At 36.0% G+C, this 21448-nt stretch overlaps 1 protein-coding gene across 1 annotated transcript; it reads left to right on the forward strand.

The window, feature by feature from the left end:
- The first annotated feature begins 1436 nt into the window (after window positions 1–1436).
- Window positions 1437–20892, forward strand: LOC135582945 (lysine-specific demethylase JMJ705-like). The gene is made up of 7 exons (XM_065156608.1): window positions 1437–2510; window positions 4702–4780; window positions 4881–4948; window positions 7295–7445; window positions 11402–12114; window positions 15808–16701; window positions 19223–20892. Exons 1-7 carry the CDS (start codon window positions 1607–1609, stop codon window positions 20461–20463), a joined length of 4050 nt encoding a protein of 1349 aa, XP_065012680.1. The 5' UTR covers window positions 1437–1606; the 3' UTR covers window positions 20464–20892.
- The last annotated feature ends 556 nt before the right edge of the window (window positions 20893–21448 follow it).

Genomic DNA, 21448 nt, shown 5'->3' on the forward strand with positions numbered 1-21448 from the left:
AATATCTTACCTCTCAATATATATTTATAAGAATAAATTATATTTTTTAAGAACACTTGAATCTCTAATTAAATCATACTCTACCAAGAAGGTTGTATTTAATTAGTACTCCTCCCAAATAATTAGATCATCCTTAAAAAACTTGACAACCCTAAAAATAATATTATATATATAGATAAATAAATATATATATATATATATATATATATATATATATATATAAGTTATACAATATATTGAGGATTCGAAGCTAATCTTAGTTTGAATATGAGTACATCACAAGTTTGGTGTTGAGAGATGAGTAGATTGGATATAAGAACAAAAAAAAATATGTTTGACAAAAGTTACTCGATTTTAGTAACTCAAAGCATAATAATATAAGATTTGAAGGGTTTAACGAGCTCTACCAGACATGTTTGAGCTCGACGCGAGTTAGGATTTAGATAACTATAGATGAGTTAGCATATTTGAGATGTTTTATATAATACTTTATTTAATAATCATCAAAATTAAATGGAAAGTTAGATTCATTAGAATGATTTTGTAATGACATAAAGCATTACTTGGGATGCAAGAAGTTAATTAAAATGTCGAGTATTGCAATCGGCATCGATGTATTGATTACATGGGCTACTCGTCTTTTATGTTCAACTCGTAAGACATTAGAAGTATAACATGATGGGTTGTCAGGTTATCTAAATGTCAAACTTCATTATCATCTATAACTCCATTATGTTTTGACTCCTTAATGTCCCATGAGCATATTTGAGGCATAAGATAAGAACGTTTGATATGTTCACATCCGAACAATATATCATGTCATACTCAAATATCTTTTTATATCCACATGTAAGATGAGTAAGATATGTGAATAACATAATGGTACTATCCACAACAATCGACAATTAGTCTTACTCCTTATGTCTAAATAATATTTAATAATTATAAAATATTTTTATAAATCAATTTTCACTTCAAACTCGACGATTATCGAAGTCTTATTACCAAGAATTTTTTATTAAATATATCTTCGATATAGATTTTTATAGGATTATTTGACAAGCTTACTCATTTTGTTTACATTTAGAACAATCAAATTTTATATCCTTTCCATCATTATTAATATTTTTAAAAAATTAGGATTTAAAAAAAATAAATATATATTTATTACACATAAGAATTTTAATATTTAGGATGATAGCATAAAATTAAATTTATAAAAAATATATATATATTATTTCTAAAAAAAATTAAAGAATATATATTAGGGGACGCAACAAAAGATGTCAATCCCTATCAAACCCCTCTCATCTGCACCTCGAAGCACAGTGCCAATCCTACTGTTGTGCTCATCAACAGCATAAATTAAATCCAAATCCCCCCTCCTCTTCTCACTCACTCCCTCTCTCTCTCTCTCTATTTTGCTCAGCTGAGAAGAGGAAGAAAGAGAAAAGAGGGAAGTGAGAGAGAGAGACAGAGAAAGAGCGAGCTCAGAGTAGAATATAACCAAACCCTTCTTCTCCCCGTCCCCAAAAGAGAAGAGAGGAAGGGACTCCAAGAAGCACTCGCCCTCTCTCCAGATGAGGGCACCTCTCCTCCTCCGTTGATGGCCGCCGCAGCGTCGCCGTCCGCGCCCGGGGTGGCCGCCCCCGAGCCACTGCCACTGGAGGTGCCCCCCTGGCTCAGGTCGCTGCCGCAGGCTCCGGAGTTCCGCCCCACGCCGCAGGAGTTCCAGGACCCCATCGCTTACATCCTCAAGATCGAGAAGGAAGCCGCCGCCTTCGGCATCTGCAAGATCGTGCCCCCCCTCCCCCCCGCTGCCAAGAAGACCGCCGTCACCAACCTCAACCGCTCCTTCGCCGCCCGTGAGCTCGGCCAGCGGCCCCCGGCTTTCGCCACTCGCCAGCAGCAGATCGGCTTCTGCCCTCGCCGCCCCCGCCCCGTCCAGAAGTCCGTATGGCAGAGCGGCGAGCACTACACCCTCGCGCAGTTCGAGGCCAAGGCCCGCCAATTCGAGCGCTCCCACCTCCGCCATGCCGCAGCAGGCGGCAGCGCTCGCAAGGCCGCCGCCTCAGCTGCTCTCTCCCCTATTGAAATCGAGACCCTCTTCTGGCGGGCTTCTGCCGACAAGCCCTTCTCGGTCGAGTACGCCAACGACATGCCCGGTTCGGGTTTTGCTCCGCTCCCCAGCGACGGCCGGCACTGCTGGCGTGACAAGGCGCCGGCTAATGTCGGGGAATCGGCGTGGAACATGCGGGGTGTGTCCCGGGCTAAGGGCTCCCTGCTCCAGTTCATGAAGGAGGAAATCCCTGGAGTGACGTCGCCCATGGTGTATGTAGCGATGCTGTTTAGCTGGTTTGCATGGCATGTTGAAGACCACGAGCTGCACAGCTTGAATTACCTGCATATGGGCGCTGGGAAGACGTGGTATGGAGTACCGAGGGATGGCAGACTTGCCTTCGAGGAGGTGGTCCGCATACAAGGCTATGGTGGTGAGGTAAACCCTCTCGGTAAGTCCGGTTGCCTTAACTTGTTCATCGGTGCTGGTTTTTAATTAGTTCAGCTTCTTTCATAGTCTCATGATGCTTTTCTTGATAAGATTCGCCAAAATAGAAATGACTTCACCACCACTGTAGTGCAAACCGTCAAAGTGGAAGAGGAAAGTGAGAAATGTGGTCTAGTTTAAATACGCTGCACCTTAGTCTGATGCACAATTGAAGGACCACAAACTATCAACAAAGGAAAATAGTGTTAAATTTGTCAATATTAGTGTTTTAGGATTCATATTTCTGAAGCTCTAGGTTTACTTTTATCTATATGAACTGCCATGGTCATGGTTACCTCTGTAGGACTAGAAAATCTGTTGTAATGTCCTTTAAAGCTTGGTCAAAGTCTGAGTCATACCTAGCAGCTGGCTGCATAGACGATCATAGGTATTCGATGAGTAGCTTAATTGAACTATTCTTGAAGTGCCCATTTGATGAGTCCATGACAGTTTTGCTGATGTATCTTGTATCTTGAGATGTTCTCTGAAGCTTGGGAGTGCCATTTGTCGACATGATTCATTTTTACCATGATCTGATACCTTTCTGCTAGATTTTAGCAACCATAACTGGTGAAGGAAGTAGACGACTTGTCTAGGTGGTTGAAATTGAAATCTCAGGTTATCTTAGAACTTGAAAGTGTCTGTTTGTAGAGTCGGATCAAACAACACTCTGAAGGGAGAAACTTCAGAAATGATAATATTGGACCTTCTCATACTGTTCCAGCATGAAGCCATCTATGTAATGCCTAATTCTTGCTCTCCTATATGAGAAAGTTACACATGGTAGATGGCCATGTAAGTAGACCACTCATGGAACTATCACTTGACATCTTTCCCTCTTGAGAAAGCTCATTACCAATCATCTTCCGCCAAAATTGAAGTGCTATCAAGGGATTTTGCCCAAATTGTTGGTTTTACCTCTGATTCCCCTCAACAAATATCAGAGGCTTGATTTCTTACAAATCGTAGTTGAGTATTGAATCATAAATGCATTTCTAGTATCCTAGGTCTAGATAATACTGTCACACTATACAAACAAGTGAAAAAATTACAAGATTTCTACTTGTTTTAAAGACATTCTCAAGCTGAGCAAAAATTAAATCTTAAAAAGAATACCATCATGAACCTGTTAGCGATCATTTCAGACTAGATGATATATGTTACAAAACCTGTAATGAACAAGTGATTTTTCATTTTCATTGTTTGGATTTCTTATATTTTAAAAGTTAATTCCTTTCGTTATGGATGGAACTAAAAATGTCAAATTCAACCAGAACATACTAAAATTGCTCAAATATTCTGCTCCATCCATCAGATCTGATTCTGAAACTGTAACATCAGATCTTGCAGGAATCTGGCATCTCAAATCAAGTGAAGAAACCTAATAAGATATTGTGTTTTCATTTTCTTGAAATATGTTTGCCAAAATTTATTTTACTTGTTAAGTAAAACTACTAGAGGCTTCATTTGGGGGAACTTCATGGCGCACCTTGTTGTAACAGGTTCAGTTCTATTCTTTTGTCATAATAAAGGTTTTAAATACATGCCACACCAATATGCATACCTGCTACTTCTGGCCCAATCAAGTACCGGTATCAAAAATGCAAGTTTGATTCTGGTACACTTATTATTTATATTTATTTTGTATTAATTTATTCAAAGATGATAGTTGGTACTTGGTATAGATCATGTATACATGCCTGGTGGATACTGGTATAGTACTGGTCTGATAGGCTATCAAAACTGTTGTTGAAAATTAAATCTCTGGTCATAGTATAGAATTGTCCTTTTCTTATTATGATTGAAATTGCAAGAAATGCATGGAAACACACTTCTCTGTATACACTTTCTTGCATCCATCACTTCCGGTTAATTTTTTATCATCTGACACTTGAGAATTCTTCTTGTGGTAATGATTGGAGTTCTTCCATGTTTCTTTTTTTTTTTCTCCTGTGAGGAATGTTCAAATTCACATGCAATGCTTAAGGTGCAAAATAATATTTTTTAAGTTTCATCAATACGTTGAGGTATTCACCTCATTTTTTGAAGATATTGTTTATATGAGTTTTTAGCTAAGAAGACTGTCTTTCATGGTATTATTGTTTTTAACTATTCACTTTACCTTATATCGTGTACTATGATTGACATAATGACAGTTACTTTTACAATCTTGGGTGAGAAGACCACTGTTATGTCTCCTGAAGTTCTTGTCGGGGAGGGAATACCATGCTGCAGGTGATATTTAGGCAGATATATGATTTTGGCATATTCAATAGCTTTTCCTTTTAATGCCATAAAATTATTTAGTATGTGATTTTTCATTTCGTCTGAGCAGGTTGGTTCAAAATGCTGGGGACTTTGTAGTCACTTTTCCTGGGGCTTATCATATGGGGTTCAGTCATGGTAGACCTTCTTTTACTTTTAAATTTTTACATCACTTCTTTCCTTTTGGGAGCCCTGTTATAGACATAGATTTTTGCTCAATTGCTGACTCTTTGATGAATAAAAAAGAAGAATTTGGATGATGTTGATGGTTATATATATCGAGGTACATTTGACATTCCTACAAGGCTACAACTATATGGACAAGATATCATCTCCCAAAAATATAAAGACAATGCATTGTTCTTATCTGTTGGTTAATGGATGATGTAGGAAGTCGTATGGAATTTAATTGAGAAAGTTCAAATGGATTTGTAGTAAAAATATAAACTTTAGCAGCTAGAATTATGTTAGGGTTGATGGACTTAAAACAAGATTGACATGAAATAGTGTTAATTTGAGGCCTACACAAACTCTGAATGGATTTGTAGCAAATATGGAATAAAAAAATCGCCTTTCAATTTGAAGACTAATTTTCTAATAAGAAACTGATTTGATCATGGAGTTAATGAAACAATTTAAAGCATGCACAACTATAGGAAGTTGCGGCTTCCTTGTTTATCAGCTGGATCTTTTGTTCTTCTTCCTCTAGAAAAACTTCTGTTTCTAGAAGAGAGTTAGAATTTTATCTTTTTTCTCTCTTGTTGAGGATTCATCCTGGAAAAAGTTTGTCTTTGTTGCGCCGACGGAAAATTTATCTCGAGTCCACTAAAATCCATATGGTGACTGTGTTCATTATAAGTTGGAACAAGAAGTGCAAAATTTGCATGATTAGAGACTTTTGTTTTTTTAATAAATGTACATATTATAAAATAGGATCCATGTCTATTGTCTCATTAGGATTTAGGAGCCTAAATATATTGTTAGAAACCCAACTATTTTTTCTTGGATGGTTCAATTTATTGACTAGGAATTCATCTGGATTAGCAATTTGAGAAGTATATATGAAGTTATGAACGATTTGATCAAGTTTCCATGAGAGTGCTACCTTGAAGAAAAAAATTTTGATTGCTTTATGCTTTTATGATTCCTTCTTAATAGCTTGATGAGTGATCAATAATGTAGTGTGATTTCATCTATGCTTGTTTTCTGTCTTTATCTGCATGAGAACTGCTTTCTTTTCTTATATTGCCTAATTTGATCTTTTGATATTTCTTGTTTTAGTTTTTTAATTGTTCCTACAAAAGTTCAAGTGGAACTGCTGAGATTGGCAAAAGAATCTAGTTTGCCATCAATCTAAACCCAAAAGAAAAGAACGAAAAAGAAAAATCCTAGAATTTATCATGAAAATGTCTAAAATTATCTGCCACTTGTGGGGTTGTGGCTAGGATCCTCTTAAGATCTCAAAACAATAGTGATACTTAAATAGCTAGTCATTATCCAGAATCATGTTTCTGTTTAATTTGCTTATGTTATGCTGAAGTTTGATATTTGAATGATGCTATTATACTTGAATGAGAAGAATAGTTTTTTATCACTGGATTTTTGCTTTTCCAGAAAAATTTCTAATTAATATGATTTAATCTGTCACATGTTTAATATGTAAGATACTTGTCTTTTTTTACTTTTGTTTAGCTTGCATGTGAAACTTCTCTAAGTGTCTAAATGCCATGTTCTCTTCTCTATTTTATTATTCATTGTCATGGTTATTGGTTCGTAAATTAGGTGGTGACCACTACCCAACAGACTTCTGATGTAGAAATGTTTAATGAACCCTAGGAAAATGAAAGATGAAATAGAATTTAACAGAGCTAGGAAGCTTTTTATAAACACACAAATGATACTTTGTTGTAACTTTATTTGCAAGTATATGCATACGGAGACAATAATACAAACAGCTAGAAGGAAACCAAAAGAGTAGACAAGCAAATTATATACAGAACTATACTATTTTCTCTTCTGTGTCATCTAATACTCTTTTGTTACAGTGATACAGTTTCCAGAAGCAATTAAAACTTTCATTGTTAGTTGATTGAATTTAGAGTTCTAATGTTATGTTGACAAGCAAAAGGTTTTTTCTTCATCTTTTTACCCCTTGTATATCTTACAAAGAAATTATGACAATATACTACTTTGGTGTTCATCTAGGCCTTAGTTTTGATTGAACAAATTTGAATTAGTAAGCATCTGAAATATAATCCTTTACCTTCTTGTTCTATCCCTTGCTAATTCCTAGTCAGTTTATTGATATGAATTATCCCGAGAATAAGATTGTAGAATGTGAGTTCATGCACATTTCTATTGGTGTTTTGGATACATATTAAACTAATATGGTAAAGAACATTAATTTTTCTATATGATTTTAAGTCTCTTGTAAATAATTCATCATTCACATTTTCTTGAACCAGTTCATCGTTTTCTTCATAGGGTTTAATTGTGGGGAGGCAGCAAATATCGCTACTCCTGAATGGTTGAGATTTGCTAAAGAGGCTGCAGTTCGAAGGGCTTCAATAAATTATCCTCCTATGGTGTCTCATTTTCAGTTGCTATATGCACTTGCACTATCATTACACACAAGGTTTAGTCTTGTTGCCTTATTTATTTCTGGTAGTTCTTTTTTTGTATAAGTCTGCACTATGATTATCATTTCAATTTCTTTTTTCTTTTAAGTGTTTAGTGTTGCCATTGGGCGCTCGCCTAGGCGCCTAGGTGAGGCGAGGTGAGGCCTGAGCACCTCCCATGTATCCCAGGCGGCTCATTCACGTGAGCAGCGACTAGGTGTGCACCTGGGCCTGGGCACCGCATAGCCCAGATGCGTGCCCGAGTGTGATCACACCTGAGTTGAACCCCAGTTGGGTTCAACCAGGTAAGTAATTTAATACCAGACATCCCCAGCCTCAAGCTTTGGTGAGCCCTAATTGTAGGAAGTGGTTTTTTCAATAAGCTGGACCGGACCACATGAAATAGGGGCAGTCTGTGTTTCTGTTTGGGCTTGGACTGGTAGATACAGTCAGTAGGAACCGAACATGTGGAAATTGACTACCTTGGTTTTTAGTGTACTGTTGTTTATTTTGACATACAATATATTTGCCTGTTTCTGAGCATCTCAAAGGATTGATGATTGAGTAAATATGATTTGTTCACTATTGGACAAGTATGGACCGAAGAAGAATAGAGATATCTTTTACTTAATTGAGTTGCATTTGTGTAAAAGGAAACAAAATCACTGTGGCTACTTGGAAGGAGGATGAGGTACAAAACAAATGTTTGATAGAATACGGATGCTGAATAGGAATTGGACTAACTTACCAAATTGCCTAGTTCTTCTTGGACAATTGAAAAGCTTGCCATTTAAATGTAGTTGGCACACTGCCTATACATTTTTGGTTTCCAGGCTGATCATTTTTGTGCCTTTTTATTCCAATTTCATCCTACAAGGATTTTTAAGAACAAAAATAGTATTTTCTAATGGATGAGTTTCTTCCCATCAATGGTCAGACTTTGAACCATCAAAACTAATCCCATCCTTTGACCTATTTGAGCCTTGGGTTGATGTGTCATTGGTGGAACCAATGGATTGTTTGATTGGGATGTAGATTTTGACAACATTTTTTTAAAATAAGAAAAATAAGAAAGACATTGAAAATTCTTAAAACAAAGACTATTCAAGTTTTGTACCTTAAGAGTGTTGTGAAAATATCACAATGATCAATGTTCAAAATAGTGGCCCATGCAAACTACAAGTATATATTGTATGACCACCTTGCTATACAGTGTTACTGCATGACCCCACATTTGCATGGAATGCAGTAGCAGACATGACCGAATATACATATCTAGCTGCATACGTGGTCTATGTCAAGGTTCGTCTTACCAGTCCATACTGATGTATTGATTGACTAGTGGTATGGTATGTACCGCTTCATACCAATATACTATGTGTTGGTATGGTTGGGCATATCGACGACAAAAAAAAAAAATGAAAATAGCTCCAATTTTTTTTAAAAAAATAGAAAAAATTAGATTAGGGTTTTTTAGTTGAAAATAAATATAAATTTAGTATAATTTTAGCAAAATAATCTAAATTTGGAAAGAATAGTTGCACATTTTTTTTGGGCTTTGAGAAGTGGCTTTTTGGTATATTCTAGACCGTCTTTTCGTTGATATTGAATTATTTATAAAGAAATAATTTGAATTATTAAATTGTTTGTTAAACAACTTAAATTTTAAGATTCAAATGAATCAAGTAATCGATTGATGGATATACTTGGTTTTACCACCAAAAAGAATGACAAGGCTCCAAGAGCGGTGGATCGGGGTCTTCGATTCTATGTATCTATATTTCAATTTGATACGTTTGTTAGACCAAATTCTAAAATTGATCCCATAACATAGTATATTGATTTACAGTATGCCATTGGTGCATCAATGTGGTGATGGTCATAGTCTGATCGTCGTGAATCACACCTATCCGAGGCGACTCCTGAGGCAAGTATGATTGTGGCATGTATTAGTGTAGAGGTTGGAGAACGTCAGAACTTTTACTTTCGCCACCGATTTGCTGCTTCGATAAGAATGACCAACTATCATTGTTGCTTGGAGAAGAATGGCCAATTATCATGTCGAGTTCCCTGATTTGAATCTTATGTGACATACGTACTGCTCCTCGATCCATGCACCACCATTAAACTATGTAGACGAGACAATTGACTCCTCGGGGTCACTGTCATCATTGGTCTGAGCACTACTATCCACATCGTTGCCATGTCTCCGGACCAAGTGGGTTGCTAAATGCGATTGAGAAGTTGTCTATGTACCTTTTATTAGAGAGTTCTTTTAGTTTAGTGCTAATTCTCCCTAATTAGCCTCTCAAGCTTGATCCAATCCATAAATCGCAGCTCTGTGGAGTTTAAGAGAGTGCAAATGAAAGAATGAGGAAAATATATGAGTGAGAAAGTGATAGAGAGAGTCTATGAGTGGGTAGAAAGAGTTTAAAAACCCTTAGATCTGGTTCAAACGATCAGATATACTATTTGAATTCAACAAATCCCAGCTATTGATCGGTACAAACCCCGTATCGAGCGATATGGGGTCCCTTGTTATAGACCGTCTGGTATAGGGTGGTCCATGTGCCGATCTCCTATCGAATCGGTACACATCGCCCATACCACTCGGTATAGGTTGGCATGGCGAACCATACTCTACATAAACATTAAATGTTGTTGCACACGTGGCATATATTTTCTCCTTATTACTATTATTATCTCCTCTTATATTATTCAACCACAATCATGGACATTGATTATATAGCTTTGTGGTTACACCATTATCCGTTTTGTTTAAACTTACTGTTCAAATAACTTAAATGTGGATAAATATCATTTTCCAAGTTGCTGATTTGATGTTGGTATAATTTACCTATCTATTTGTTAAATGTATTTCTTTATTTCTACTTTATTTATGTATTTTTAATATTTAAAATGAACCACATATGTGCTTGCATATAATTTCTTCTCTATGTGGTATTTTGGCTGCCTGCAACCTGTGGCCACTCTTTCTAACATTTGTAAATGTGATGAGTATAGAACTGCTTGGTTGGGGTTGAGACCTGCTTACTTGGTCAGACTAGCTTGCCCAGTTCAGTTCTGATACTGCTTAAACATAATGGTGAATCTGGTTCAATTAAACTATCCACTTTGACAAGGCTTTTTTTTGTCTAATTTTATAAACTGTTATGGTTTTAGATCTTTATGTATGTGGTTTAGTATGATAACATTAATTATAATACAGAATATTGATAAATGATATCAACTTGCACCACCACTAACTTGTTTATGAAGAAAAGAATGATTATTGTTTTTGTGGGAACTTATTTGTGCAGATCTCGAAACTGTTTTATTGTTTTCATTCAAATCATTTTTAGTCGATCAATTGATCTACAACTGGATTTTTTATTTTTGATTTTTTTTTGCATTTTTTCAATCTTTCAATGTTCTCTAAACCTTCTTTGGACGACAAATAATAGTTGATTTTGTATTTTTATTGCTTCACTTTTTCACTTGTATTTATTCTACTTTATCAACTATAATTGTTTCATGTTTTTTCTGGCAATGTTGGAAGGCTTGATTAGCATCCTAATTTAATAGTTTAAGAGATTTAGAACGTAGTTCAGCTCATTTGTTTTCATAGCTATGAGAAGGCATGCTGACTGTTCATGACATGTATTCACTCTTTCACCAAATTGCATGTTAATTCTGCATTCTGGTTTTTCCATAAAGGAATATTAGGTTACTAGTGTTTCTCTAGTCATGATATACCCTACTTGTCAGTTTATGTTTTAGTTGGATGAGGGGTAAATGTCTTGAATGTAAGTTACTTATGGTGCCATGCTATTAGTATAGAAAATTCTTATTTTTCTTAGATATTAGTTCAAAGAACTCAAGCCTTTTCTAAAAATAAATTTTTTAGCAACTCAGTGTTTTAGTTCTTGCCTATTACACATTTATGCAGAATGATGTTGCTTTCCTTCTACAGGATGCCCACAGGGGATGGAAGTGAGCCACGAAGTTCTAGATTAAAAGATAAGATGAAAGGAGAAGGAGAAGTGATAGTAAAAAATGCATTTGTTCAAAATGTGATTCAAAATAATCACCTACTTAATATTCTTCTTGATAAGGGAACATCCTGTGTAGTTCTTCCACAAAATGCACCTGATGGTCCATTGTGTTCAAATTCACTGGTCAGATCTCAGGTAAAGGTAAAGCCAAGATTATCATTTGGCTTACGTAGTGAACAGGAAGCTCTAGAAGCATCACGACTTTTACCTTCCAATGATGTGGGTCCAGGCTGGAGTGCAGCAGTTAGAAACTTCAATGGTTTGTCTTCATTTAGAGGAAATTCTACATCCACAGGAAATGATAGAATGATTTCATCAGGGATATGCGACAAATTTGTTGGTGCTGATCAATACTCTTTCTCATCTGATTTACAAAATGTGGAAGGTGAAAAAGAAGGGTCAATTCATGGTGATGGGTTGCTAGATCAAGGACTACTGTCATGTGTGACATGTGGAATTTTGAGTTTTGCATGTGTTGCGGTCATTCAACCACGAGAGACAGCAGCCAAATATCTCACGGCTGCGGATTGTGGTTTCCTTAATGATCATGCTATTGGTTCAGCAGACGTTAGCGAGTTAAGTAGAGACACAAATTGGAAGCCGAGCAGAAACAATCTGGTTACTGGCATTGGTGAGTTGCGGCTTAAACTTTTTAAGTTGTGATATTTTTATTGCCCAAATTATTCACCATCATAAGGCTTTTAATTGCTTGTGAATCCTAATGTAACTCTTCAGATAATTTGTGTGTATGGTTGTCATTTATATCTGTTGAACATATACATGGAATCGTTTGCAAGATCACTTTGTTTTCCTTGTTAAACATAAGTAATGCATCCATATCTTGAGATTTAATTATGTATCCTTAAAATTTTTAAGCTTGTATTGCTTATGGCTTATGTGTGTTCATTATGAATGATTTCAGAAGACAAACAATTAAATATACATAATATTATATATCTTTATGAGTGAAACTAGAAAACTTTCAGATCCAATGTTCCTGTAAATACAAGACATCCTTGAAATATTCATGATCAGCTGTTGACATTGTAATATTAGTGCTGAATTCCTATTAAAGGAAAGCTTAGGTGAGAGAACATCTGGATGTGAAATTTGGATGCCTCACTGTCAATCACCAAAATGCACTTTATTGTCCAAGTGTCACCTTATGGTACCTTGTAGCAATATCTTGAGAATTTTCCAGACCTTGAGAGATATGGAGCCATACTCATTTATGGTTATGCTGGTTAAAGAGTCAACGTTACATTCGCTTCTTATTCCATTTCTATGAACTATAACCTAGCAGATAGTTATGTATACTAGCTTCTCTAAAACTTTTTGAGCTTGTGTTTTTTAAAATTTTGGTTTTCTTAAAACTTGTAAATTTTAAATTCACATTTGGGGAACTTTTTGTTTATGTATGATGGAATGGTTGAATGACAAGAACCAAATGATATTTTACTTGCTTAGAGACTGTTTACCGATCTTGGAATATATATATATTCTCTGGTTTTGAATGTATCTAATTTCAACGTGTGGCATCTTGTTAGTTAGATATGGATTTTGGCTAATCCTAATTTGTCAAGTTATGCAGCATGCACAATCCTTGATCTTCTTCTAGGATTGCTAAGATGGTTTCCGTAAAATTGGGACTGTCTGCAGAACCAGAAACAAAATTTCACCTTGTCTTTCTTTTGGGAGGACAGCGGTTATCTTCCAAGAGCAATGGGTTGGGGATAGTGGTGGGAGGGGAAGTGATATTTGCTCAGTGATAGGCCTATGCGTATTCTAACTAGGGATAATTTACAACTTCACATGTAACATGATTACTGTAAAAAAGCTTAGAGTTTCTTAGTAGACAATTTTATGTATGATTTTGTATTTTTATTAACAGCTAATCGAATTATACAGAGTCCATGACATTCTGTAGTAGAGAATCTTATGTATAGTCAGAATTCTTTGTATACAACATGAAGAAGAGACCTGAGGATGATTCCAGACCTACTTGATCTCTAAAAGATGCCAAGTATCTAGTTATTGGAGCTGGAACCAAAAGAGATCCAATTTAATTTGAGTATGACGTCAGCAAGCAAATGCATCAACTGTTTGAACCTAACTAGTTGTTTTTTAAACTTTGTTCAGGTTGTAAGATCCAAATTGTTCTTTATATTTCTCAGAAAGAGTTATGACCTAGTGCATAAGGTTCCAATCAACACAGAGTCTGTTGAGGTCAAATGCATGTAGTTTTCCCTTTGTAGGTAGAGTGTCAGAGGCTTTTTTCCATGTCTTGAATCCTTGACATCCATGTATGATAGAGCAATCTTGCTGTGGCACCAAGTTTAGTCATATAACAAAATATAACATAGGATCCTTCCAATGTGGGTCTGGGAGGACCAAAAATGGATAGCCTTGCTGTAATATCCTTTCTCAGAGGTTAGTAGTTTGATTAATTAATCAAGATACTCTAAGGAATACTCTGGACTCTGGAGTAGTAGGGCTAAATAAGAATCAAACTTCAAAATTTTCAACTTGATGATTATCACTAATCTCATATTGTAGATGTTACAAAATTTTTCTGCACGCTTATAGTGCTGATTTTAGTTAGACTTTATACTTATCCTAATATTTGAGCTAATGGTTTAAATACTGGTCTATATTATGTTTGGATGAGCAGTTAGATCAATACAAATTGTTGGAATGGACTTGTATATCAAATTACCACCATAGGAAAGAGCAGGAAGAAAAGGAATTCCAAGGAAACTGAGGGAAAAAAGATACCATGACACTTGTATGATTGAAAAACGAAATTTGTTTAATCCTCCTTTCCACCGAGCATGCAACTTCATATCTCTCTCTACGCATCACGGAGGGGTTTTTTTGCTGTTCTCTGTTGAGCAGATTGAGAAACCAGATAATCAGGCCAAAAATGAAATGGTTTTATTATACTTCAACTGATCCAATACTACAAAAATAATCATGGTTCAGTTGAGGCGGTTTAAGCCAGTTGGGCAGAAATTTGGTCCTACAGGCTGTACTGCATATTGTCTTGTTGTTGAACTGATAAATACAGCTCCATGCACACCATATTGAGTGGATTTTTATTTCTTTACAGAAATTAGGAAAACAAACTAGAAAGAGCTTCCAGAGGACAGGAAATTTCTTTTGTTTTTATATAATCTACCCATTGTGTATGCTACAGCAAGTCCTTGATTGCATTTGAAAAACAGTTAGTATTTATGGAAAATTAGCAATATGAGTTGTACCTCTAATTAGCATGATAGTGTAGTAATAAAAACTTCCCAAAGTATTAAAATTAAAATTACATCCATTATTTGCAGAGTACAAGATGGCTGTTGATCTCTTTATTTAGCATCAAAAAGTTTTTATTATTATATATGATATTTCATATTGGCACCTCTTTTCTTTTTGTTTTACTGTTGTGCTTTAAGATTTGACCTTTTCAATTTTATTCACTACAAAAACTTTTCACAATAAATTTCTGATTAAAAAAAACTGATGTCTTCTACTAGTGTTTTACATGTGGTTGTTCCTTTACAAAACTATTTAGCTGTAGACCCAGGAAAAGTTGTACATGGATATGTTCCTGTTTGGATGATTCATCAAACTGCAAGAACGTTCAAAGTTTAAAATGAGACTGACTGCTAAACACACCCATATATCAAATTTTGCTAGTTTCACGGAGCGTTTAACAAACAGTGAATCTACTGAAACTTAGAATTCCAATATAACTTGCATTAACTTTGGACAACTAAACAGTTAGAACAAATTAAAGCATATTAAATTACAAATGTAAAAGTCAGTGAAAGTAAATTGAGTCAATTAAATTACTTCTCATAGCTGATCAATTTGGTTCCTAAAACTTGTAGGGACATAACTTACCTAATACCTCACTGAACTTTCTTCTGTCTACATTTCTAGTCGCAACACTCATATGCAAGACATTAAACATTTTTTGCTTAGGTCTATGCATGGTAGAGGCCTCTGTTTTAGATTTATGAGTCACCACATGGTTTATATGATTGTCATTGGAGAATGATCTTCAAAAGAACTATCATAGGTTTATTAGTCACACAGAAACCTAACAAGTTTGGAAATGTACGGCTGTCTTTATGAGATAATACTTCCTGTCAGTTTTGTTTAGTAAATCCAAGAAATTGTTATGATTTTGTACTTGATGCCTCTGGTTTGCTCTTTGATATCTTCGTATCCATTTTTTTGCATCTATCCAATTGAAAATTGCTAAATACTTTCTTACAATGTGATTACTATATATCTTTTTACTATATTACCTACATGTGTTTTGCAGTACAAATTGAAAGTAATGTCGAGGATAGAGTGAATGATGACTTAGTTCATTGTGATGCATATTCAGTTCAAGTTTCGGACTGGAGTATCAAAATGATTTCTGATGTTACATGTCCAAGAGCTGCTTCTGCACTTGATCTTTTAGCTTCTGTTTATACTGATTCATCAGATTTTGAGGATGAGGATGTTCCATTTGAGAAGTCTACATGCCCTGATAAAAATAATATGGGAGACTCATCATTAGTGCTTAACACTATTGAACACTTGGGAAATGCAGTTGAAACCCAAATCCTTCATTCGAGTGAGGTTGCACATGAGGAAACAAAATTGCACTTGGCTGGATCAGAGAGCCAAAACGATCTGTTTGCCCAAAGTTCTCAATCAGTTGATGGTTCAGATAATTTAAATGGGGATGACAATGATGTTGCTGATAACAAATGCCAACTAAAATCAGAATTCTCTTGCTTGAATCAGTCAGAAACTGGGAATTTTATGGGTAAATCTTCTTTAGAGGATAATGAGGGGATGGAAACATCTAAGACTTCCATAAAGTTTATGGGGGAATCTAGAGATGTTCATCACAAGGAATTCGACTGTGGTTCTCATAATATTGAAACTGCTGATATTTATTACAGTAGCCTGAAGATGGGAAATCCAACTATTTTGGCAGATCTCCCTGTCAAATGTGATGATTCAGCTGTGCCAGCAGAAGCTGTCACAATATGTCAAGAATTAAGAAATGTTGCTACAAAGAAGAGCCCAAAAATATCAGTTGTGCAAGGATTTGACAAAGATTCTTCTCGAATGCACGTATTCTGTCTTGAGCATGCAGCAGAGGTTGAAAAACAACTTCAGCCAATAGGTGGTGTGCATATGATGATTCTATGTCATCCAGGTGATTTCTTGATTTATTTAGATGTGCATCTCTGGAAAATGGTACCATCTTTATTTGCTATGCACTTTCATTTACACTTATGTATTACATGTTCCTTCTTGTAATTTTTTGGTTATTTCCCCCCAGGTTTGCTGTTGAGTTAATTTGATGCAGTTCAACTGCATGAGTTGGTAAAATAGTTGGCTTTTAAAATGGCTGGAAGTGCCATGATCAAGTTTATTGCAGAAAGATCCTTGTTTCATCTCATGTTCGATATGTACATCTTTTTTTGTTATAACCAATCTTTGGAAGAGGTTGGAAGGGCCTAGAGGCTTAACGTTTGAACTTTTTTTCTTCCTTTAGAAAGTCTAGGGTTTGTGACTCATGAAGTGAGTTAATGAAGTGCTTGAACATGGTTGTGATTATTAAATAAGATTGTGACAAAAAATGCTCTACTTTTAAAGTTAAATTATGCAAAACTGAAACTTATATTGTTTTTTCTTTCGAATAAAAAATTTGTTATATATTATCAGTAAGGTTAGAAAGAATATAATGCCCAGGGAATAATAGAAACATCTTATAGTCTTATTAAAGCAGGTTTTTTCCTGTATGTCATTGTATAGGAGTACTTCTAATTTTGTTTTCATGATTGTTTTTCCTGTGTGTGGCCAAGCTTTAGGCTGTCATGTGCTGGCCTGAGCATGATATGACCTACTTTTAGATTTGATATGTAAAGTTTATGCAGAAATTTGAAGAGGATTCCATAGAGATTTACAACCAAAGCAAGTCCTTTTGTAAATAGTGCGATCTGCAAGATGATGGATAATCTAATTTATAAAAAACTGGTATGGGCCACAATGCTGGGTGATGACAGTGAGGAGGGAGGAGAAAGTTTTGTTCACTTTTTTCATGGGGGTATAGGGTCCAATGAACCAATTTCTCTTACTCGGGTAGGCGAAAGAAGTGTAGAAGGACAAAGGGAGAAATCAAGCTGTCCTCAAAATCTGGATATTGAAGCTGGAGGCATCTTATGAAGATGGAGAACATACTACGAACTAGTTATAATAATGTCAAGGGCCACAAGTAAACCATCCTATAGATGTTTAATAACGTCCAACAGATCGTGAATTTTGATAATGTTATATGGTAGAAGATAAGGACTTTGCAAAGTTAATTTTAATTTAGCATGGTTCTTAGTTCCCCGATAAATATACCAGTATTGCAATTCCAAGCATGCTCGGCGACTGTGCCTTGAAACGTCATGCAGACATTACTTGTCTGAATGTGGAAAATACCATTAGATATGACCTTTTTGATGCTTTGTGTACATAAATATCCATGTACTCTTTTGTACCTTAATGATTATATGCAGTGTGTAAGTTCGCTTCAAATTTCAAGTTGTCTGCATTAGTTTTGTACTTTTACATAACTGAAATTTATATAAATTAATTGGCAAGTGCCATGAATCTAAATAAAAATTGGACTCAGTATCTTCCCTATATCTGCTTGTACTAAAAATAATGAGTTCAGTAATGTGCATAGCCTTCAATATCATATCAGTGGAAAAAGGATAAGTTATATACTAAGTATTATAAGTGATGCAATTAAATGCTAAAGACTTGATAATGACATTCTGAAGAACTTGTTATCTACTACCAGATTGATTGAGGTAGTATAGCATGGCATGACAATGAAATCCACAGATTTAAAAAACCGATGTAATTCACCCAAACTATAAATTTACTCACGAATGTCTTGTCACTTCTGTTGTTTTCTGGCTAGCTATTCTGTAGCCTCATCCTTGAACAAGAGGTCCATCATTGTCAGTTGTCTCTGAGAACTCACAAGAACTTAAAAGTATGAATTAGAATATCTTGAAGTTGGAATTCCTCAAGCTATAATACCTTGCAAAGCGAAGTTTGTTAATGACGAGTTAGTTCAACATACCATTGGGTTAAATTAAAATGATGAGCCAAGTAATTGTTCCAGTTTAATGATGACCTATTCTAGTAGATCAATTCTACTAATGCTTGTGTCTTGAAAATAAGGGTTCTCTATAGGTTCAATTGAGCAAGGTTGTTGTCAGGAGCTTGTGTTGCTTTATTTGATTACACATTTGTTTGCTGAAATATTAAATGCATCTGCATTGTGCAAAATTTCACGACTCTTAGATGCTTTTATTCTCTTGGACAGGCAATTTTGGTTATTTTGTGTTTTTCTGATGTAGTTTTCTTCTCTCTGTTTCCTGTTACTGACGATTAATGATATACCAAGTTACTGATGGCTATTTTGCCATTCTGGTTATGAGTCATGTGTTGGCTGCAAAACATAACTTGAGAAAACCAAACAACCAACAGTTGTATGTGGCAATTGCATTAGCTAGAAACCCTAATATATTCTCTTTGTATGTGACAATTACTTAATATATTTTACATGCAATTGCATTGTATGTGACAATTACTTAATATATTCTCTTTCTGATGTGAATCAAAAAGTTCCTTTCTGAAAATTGAATGTGACTTACCCATAATGACATATGCAGACTATCCTAAAATTGAATCAGAAGCAAAGTTGTTGGCAAAAGAATTGGGAATTGGCAATATTTGGAAGAATGTCAAGTTCAGAGAGGCCAGTAAAGAAGACCAAGAAAGAATCAGAGTGGCCTTAGAGGATGAAGAAGTTATACCCACGAACAGTGATTGGACAGTGAAATTGGGAATCAACCTCTATTATACTGCCAACCTCAGCAAATCTCCCATCTACAGTAAGCAGATGCCATATAATCCAGTTATATACAAAGCTTTTGGCCAAAAATCTGCAGGTGACTCCCCAGAAAAGCCAAAGACAAGTGGGAGGCGCACAGGCAGACAGAAGAAAATTGTTGTTGCTGGCAGGTGGTGTGGAAAGGTTTGGATGACAAACCAGGTCCACCCATGTTTAGCCCATAAAAAGGAAACTCTAGAGCAAGAACAGACAGAAGAATATTATTCATCTGATAGTGATCAGAATCCTTCGGATGAGATAGAGATTGATCATTCCAGCAAAGTTTCCTCGAAAAGTAATTCATCAGGTAGTAATCTGGCAGTAAAAAGTTCTGGGAAGAAAAGGAAAAAGCCTTCGAGAAAGGCAAAGACGAAGAAACCCAGATGCACTATGGCAGACAGCAAATCAAAAGCTACTGATGTATCCGGAACTTCTGCATCTCCACCTGGGAGGACTCCAAGAAGCAGTTGTCCTAGAAACAGCGAGAGCACTAAACAGCACAAATTCAATTCGAAAGATGAAGCAGGAGGTCCGAGCTCACGTCTTAGAAAACGACCATCCAAGTCTGTGGAACAAAAGAACAAATTGGCTAACAAGAAGCAGTCTAACAAGAGGAAAGCTAAAAACAACCAAACTGCAAATCTTGTACCCAAGGATGAGGAAGAATATGCTTGTGATATTGAGGGGTGCTCTATGAGCTTTAGCACAAAGCAAGATTTGGCATTACACAAGCGGGACATTTGCCCCGTGAAGGGGTGTGGCAAGAAGTTCTTCTCACACAAGTACCTGTTGCAGCACAGGAAGGTACACATGGATGACCGGCCATTGGAATGCCCATGGAAGGGATGCAAGATGACTTTCAAGTGGCCGTGGGCACGAACTGAACACATAAGGGTACACACTGGTGATCGCCCCTATGTCTGCCAGGAACCAGGATGTGGTCAGACATTCCGCTTTGTATCAGATTTTAGCCGTCACAAGCGCAAAACAGGCCATTCTGTTAAAAAGGGCCGAAGATGATGAGGCTTGAAGTAGCTAATTATAGCAGAGCCTCCTTCAGTGTAGGCAAATTGGGGGACTGTAAATTAATGCTCTTGATTGAAGTTGCCATTACTGGGTGATCAGGAGGGTAGGGTAGGAGAGCCTCACTACATTTCTTTTCTATCTTCGTTGAATACTAATCCTCTTATCATTAGTCCAATCAATTTGACGCTGATTTCTAAGTTATCTAAATTAGTCAGATGGAGGCTGATGTTGTTGTAGGCAGAGGTGGATGTTCTAATGGCTAGCGGCCATCAAAAACAGGCCTAACAAAGCTGCTTGTTTGATTTTGTCAATTGCCCCATTGCAATACTGACACTCTTATATTGGGTTGCAATGATTCTTTCCTCAAGATAGGGACATTTCTGTCTGGTTTGTCAAGGGTATGCGTTGATAGCATTTCCTCAAGTTGTTCTTTCTCTCTTTCTGGCTTCCATCATAGGGACATTGATATCTGTGGCTGTCATCTACTATATGTTAACAACATGGCAGGGGATCACCTGTGCTTAATGAATAATGAACGACTACTGCAGGTGAGTTTATTGCTAATTTAGCAAATTTTTGGCACATGTTAAGATAGGTGAGCCTAATGATATATTGGTTCAAGATGTTGCTGGTCCTGCACTCTCCTTAAGATAATTTATTAGGCAATGTGTATCCTATTGATATGATGCATGCAATGAATGAATTAGTTTAGGTTGTTCCTCTGGGTTGGTGCTGCTATCATTCTTCTATCAATTCCATTGGAAGCACCCTGTATTATACTTGTCCTGAATACACAAGTATCATACTGTTGAAGGGTTTCTCTCACTTACAACCCTTTGAATACTCATGGAAGCCTCACCACCACCTGTAAGTTATATTGATGTTTGTTATATTTCCTTGGAAAAGTTTCACATTTCTAGGGTTTTCTTTTCCCATCATGTCACTACTACTCTTCATATTACTTATTTTTCAGAAGTAA

Source organism: Musa acuminata, chromosome BXJ3-6 (assembly GCF_036884655.1).
Source record: "Musa acuminata AAA Group cultivar baxijiao chromosome BXJ3-6, Cavendish_Baxijiao_AAA, whole genome shotgun sequence".
NCBI classification, from domain to species: Eukaryota; Viridiplantae; Streptophyta; class Magnoliopsida; order Zingiberales; family Musaceae; genus Musa; species Musa acuminata.

What these genes read in the sequence shown, in the direction of transcription:
- LOC135582945 (XM_065156608.1), top strand. Translation starts at nt 1,607, where the DNA reads ATGGCCGCCGCAGCGTCGCCGTCCGCGCCCGGGGTGGCCGCCCCCGAG. An exon ending in TGGTGAGGTAAACCCTCTCG is followed by an intron (nt 2,511 to 4,701) that starts GTAAGTCCGGTT and finishes ACATAATGACAG; the next exon opens with TTACTTTTACAATCTTGGGT. An exon ending in GCACTATCATTACACACAAG is followed by an intron (nt 7,446 to 11,401) that starts GTTTAGTCTTGT and finishes TTCCTTCTACAG; the next exon opens with GATGCCCACAGGGGATGGAA.